Source organism: Nycticebus coucang, chromosome 11 (assembly GCF_027406575.1).
Source record: "Nycticebus coucang isolate mNycCou1 chromosome 11, mNycCou1.pri, whole genome shotgun sequence".
NCBI lineage: Eukaryota > Metazoa > Chordata > Mammalia > Primates > Lorisidae > Nycticebus > Nycticebus coucang.
Window position 1 is genome coordinate 24561820 of NC_069790.1, and position 4820 is coordinate 24566639.

At 39.7% G+C, this 4820-nt stretch overlaps 1 protein-coding gene across 1 annotated transcript; it reads left to right on the plus strand.

The window, feature by feature from the left end:
- The first annotated feature begins 411 nt into the window (after positions 1-411).
- Positions 412-4555, plus strand: LSM5 (LSM5 homolog, U6 small nuclear RNA and mRNA degradation associated). Its single transcript, XM_053553582.1, has 5 exons — positions 412-500; positions 1693-1788; positions 2096-2123; positions 3800-3872; positions 4286-4555. Exons 1-5 carry the CDS (start codon positions 455-457, stop codon positions 4316-4318), a joined length of 276 nt encoding a protein of 91 aa, XP_053409557.1. The 5' UTR covers positions 412-454; the 3' UTR covers positions 4319-4555.
- The last annotated feature ends 265 nt before the right edge of the window (positions 4556-4820 follow it).

The following is a 4820-nucleotide window of genomic DNA, read 5'->3' on the forward strand; positions in this document are numbered from 1 at the left end:
AGAAAATAAGTCGCTTTTACAAAAATTCCAACACAATAACTTGGTGGCAGGAAATTCGAATTGATTTATACTAGTCGAAGAAACATACCGACTTCAGACAAGATGTAACTTTCTAGGGAAAAATTAGACAATTCCAATGTTAGTGAATTTTGCAAAGCCTTTCCGGTTAGAAGACTTTATTCACAAGGCAAGACAGCCTTAACGGTTTTGCGAAATTTTGAGGACACAGCAGGTGGTCTTGTCGAGACAGCAGAGCGTTCGCTAGACAGGAAATATTTCACGAGCTCTCATCCTCTGTGAAAAAACGCGCGGACGTGAGCCGCGTGAACCCGGCAGGTCGCACGCTCGGCCTCCGCTTGGTCGAGCCTGCCCGGGCTGCAGGGAAAAGCGGAAGCGCGCTCTTTCAAAGTCGCCGCCCCAACGTCGACGGACGCAGGCTACTTCCGGCGTAGCCATGGCGGCTAACGCTACTACCAACCCGTCCCAGTTGCTGCCGCTTGGTAATCACCGTCCTATGGGGAGCTGGGGCAGGGAGCTGAGGGTTGGGGCTCAAGGGGCTTCGGCCGAAGCAGCCCCTGGCCCAGCGTAGGGAATCCTTTTCCTCTCGGCTGCACGTCGCTCAGCTCCAAGTCTGCGGCGCTGGGCTACGCCTGCTGTTTCACGTGTTAGGATTCCTCCAGGCAGCGACTTCTGACTCCACAAATCAGACCATCACTGGAAAAGGTCCAGACTTACCGAATTTATTGTCGGCCTTCTTTATTGTGAACTCGCCTCTCTATTGTAGAGATAGCACTATCACTTCTCAACCTGACATTTTGACCTTTTATTAAGATCCTCAGATTAGGCAGACCCTGTCATTCATATATATGTGCATATATATATATATATGTATGTGCACATATATTCATACATACATAATCATATACTTGGTTGAGAATAGCACCGCAGTTTAGGATGAACTTTAAAAGAGATATCTGAAAACTAGCTCTGTTTATCATTTCTTTATTTAATGAGCACTTATTGAACATCTATACACCAGACACTGCCTGGGCACTGTTTAGCAATAAACTTAAACTATAGCCATTGCCTTCAAATAGCACACAAGCCAGTGGAGGAGAGAAAACGGGACTAGTAAAACATCGTGCCGGATAATGCTAACCTGGCCAGATGTTTAAGTTATTATCAGAGGACAGAAAATACACTTCATTGTATAAAGGAGATAGTAATAGGAAAGAGGCGCCTGTCTCTTCTAATATTTTATAGCTGGTGAAGAGTAATTGAGTTAGTAGCCGTGGCTGTGACTGAAAAATTTTCATTCCTTCATTCGACAGACTCTTGGCATGACCAGTATATGGCAGACCCTGTTTATTCGGGACACAGTGATGAGCACTGTGTCCTCATGGAGCTTGGAGTCTGGGAGGAGTGTGTGTGTGTGTTCCTTTATTAATCAGATAATCTAAAATAAGCATAAAACCATAATCACGATAAGTTGCTACAAAGAAGAGGTAAGTGGAGATCAAGGAAAACTTTTCTGTAAAAGTAATGTTTGAACAGAGATTTGTATTGTAAGACCTAAAGTTGTTGAATGAATATTCTTCTTGGTTTACCTTTCACCATATGCAAGAGTGCCAGTAGGTAGTAAAATATTTGTTGAAATAATGAATGGGTAAAATAATCTTTTCCTCTTCACAGAGCTTGTGGACAAATGTATAGGATCAAGAATTCACATTGTTATGAAGAGTGATAAGGAAATTGTTGGTACTCTTCTAGGATTTGATGACTTTGTCAGTATCCTTTTAAAAGGTGGTGGTGGTACATGTATAGGTTTTTCTTTTGTATTTAGTAACATGAGTAAAAAATACAATCAGTATATTTCTGATTATTATAATAAAAAATTAGTTCATTTTCAAAGAACTTCTGGTAATATTTTAAGAGGTGAAAGAAGATAAAGTTTTAAGATACTGAAAGAAGATAAAGTTTCCACTAGCAGGCATTTTGAATGTGAGCTGTTGTTAAACATAATTAAAACCAAACAAAGGCAGAAGCTAGAGTACATTTAATCTAGAATATGTATTTTCTTAACACCAAATTTCAGATATGGTACTGGAAGATGTCACTGAATTGTAAGTAGTGTTAAAGAATTGGGGGAAATCTCTGTCTTTTTTTTGCAGTTTTTTTGGCCAGGGCTGGGTTTGAACCCACCACCCTCGGCATATGGGGCCGGCACCCTACTCCTTGAGCCACAGGTGCCACCCATATCTCTGTCTTTTTAATGAAGGCAGTTTTAGTAATATTGAGTCAGTAAAATTAATGACAAAACATTACATGTTAGAATTACCTTAAAGATAGAAATTTTATCTACTGATACTTGCAAAATTGGATCATAAGTTTATTAACTTAATATAATTATAACTGTTTTACTAGGAAATTAGTGGAGACAAAGCTTTTTTTTTTTTGCAGAGACAGAGTTTCACTTTATGGCCCTTGGTAGAGTGCCATGGCATCATACAGCTCACAGCAACCTCCAACTTCTGGGCTTAAGCGATTCTCCTGCCTCAGCCTCCCGAGTAGCTGGGACTACAGGCACCCTCCACAATGCCCGGCTATTTTTTGGTTGCAGTTCAGCCGGGGCCGGGTTTGAACCCGCCACCCTGGGTATATGGGGCGGGCGCCTTACCGACTGAGCCACAGGCGCCACCCAGTGGAGACAAAGCTTTAATGCGAAAGATGTTAAAAACAGCCAGGAATTGGGCGGCGCCTGTGGCTCAGTGAGCAGGGCGCCGGCCCCATATGCCGAGGGTGGTGGGTTCAAACCCAGCCCCGGCCAAACTGCAACAAAAAAATAGCCGGGCGTTGTGGCGGGCACCTGTATCCCAGCTGCTCGGGAGGCTGAGGCAGGAGAATTGCCTAAGCCCAGGAGTTGGAGGTTGCTGTGAGCTGTGTGACGCCACGGCACTCTACAGAGGGCAATAAAGTGAAACTCTGTCTCTACAAAAAAAAAAAAAAAAAAAAAAACAGCCAGGAATTTTAAGGCACACATTAAATCAAGGAACTGATAATAAGAGCATGTAACTGTATAATAAAATGTAAATGATAGCTCAGTTATATTCATTATAAAGACTAAGACCAGTATCTCTGTTTTTAAAACTGAATTGAGGCTGGGCACAGTTCCTCACATGTAATCCGAGCACTCTGGGAAGCTGAGGTGGGAGGATTGCTTGAGGACAGGAGTTTGAAACCCTGTCTCTACTAAACATAGAAAAATTAGTTGGACATGGTAATGTACCTGTAGTCCCAGCTGCTCAGGAGGCTGAGGTGGGAGAATTGCATGAGCCCAAGAGTTTAAGGTTGTAGTGAGCTATGATAATGCCACTGCACTGTAGCCATGGTGACAGAGTAAGACTCTGTCACAAAACAAACAAAAAAAAACCTGAATTGATTCAGGTTGGGTTAATAGATAGGAATCAATAATAATAGATGTGTTAAAGAAAAAGAGGCTGCTAAATGTTTCACTTCATATTTGATCTCTTTGGCACGTTTCAGTTTCTTTTTATGAAGATTAGTCTGTGGATGTACATCTTAGGTCTGTCAGTCTACTGTGTTGCCTTTGATGAAGAATGTACATTACCTGGTGCATATCCTTTGTCTCTGAAGATTGTTGATAGGATTGCCTGATCTCAGGTTAATTTTTGTACAAAAATAACCTTTTATTTCTGAAATGTTAGCTTTGATTACTGCTGTTTATTTTGAATCTATTTTTTTCCTTTTGACTCTATTTTTATTGTATCTGTTTATTTAGTGAAATCACACCAGAAGGAAGAAGGATTACTAAATTAGATCAAATTTTGCTAAATGGAAATAATATAACAATGGTAAGACCCTTAAAGGTGTTTTATTTAGATGTTAGCCCATTTTTGTGGGGTATGGATAATAGAACTAACTTGAAATGCTGCTTTCTTGATGAAAAGATCCTGGTCCAATATGCTTAAAATGGGAAGGGGATTCTCTTTGGTCAGGTCCCTAAAGCTGAGCTATTGAAGAGGCATTGGGCTTAAAGAGTAGCTTGCTTGGGCTTTTTAATCTTTTTATTTTGTCAAAAGTCATTGTCAAGACACTAAGTATTAATAGGTGATGTTGGGAATTATAAATAGATACTATCTGGACAAAATGGGAATGTAAGGGAGAGGTAAGAGCTGAAGAGTAGCTTTAGCTGATGAAGAACTTTTAGTAGGGATTTTAGATGACATGGTGGGATGTTATTAATAAACTCTTTTCTCTTATGCAGCTGGTTCCTGGAGGAGAAGGACCTGAAGTATGAATGGGTTTCCTTGACTTACGCTAGATTCTGTTTTGTCTTAAAATGACAAAAAAATAGAATTTTTCTTTTTTTTTTTTTTTTTTTACTTTTTAATGTTTAGATCCTATAAAGCACAGTTTCCCGTTCAAGGGAAATATTTTGAAGATGCATACCCATTTTTATAAGTTAATCATGATTATCTTGGGAAAAGAAGAAAAGAATTTCTTTGAAGGTTAAAATAAAGATGTTTTTGGTTAATTGTCATTTTATATTTATACTGCAGTACCATTGGGATAAAGATTGTAGTTATTTTGCCACTTGCTTTCCTGTCATTTTGGGCCTGTTTGCTTCCTTGTTTACGTGACCATTTAGTTCTCAACAAATTGATGAGCTTTGATTTGAACAGGTACTTTTAAAAAGCTTGAAATGATTATTTAGAAAATTCATTTCAAACTGATGTTTTGTAAGGAGGATTTTTCTATTGAATTCCTATTAAAACAAACAGAAAACGGGGGTGGTGCCT

Excerpts from the sequence above, each read along its gene's own strand:
- LSM5 (XM_053553582.1), top strand. The coding sequence starts at position 455 with ATGGCGGCTAACGCTACTACCAACCCGTCCCAGTTGCTGCCGCTTG. Across the intron at positions 501-1,692 it reads GTCCCAGTTGCTGCCGCTTG|AGCTTGTGGACAAATGTATA; the intron begins GTAATCACCGTC and ends TCCTCTTCACAG. Across the intron at positions 2,124-3,799 it reads CTGGAAGATGTCACTGAATT|TGAAATCACACCAGAAGGAA; the intron begins GTAAGTAGTGTT and ends CTGTTTATTTAG.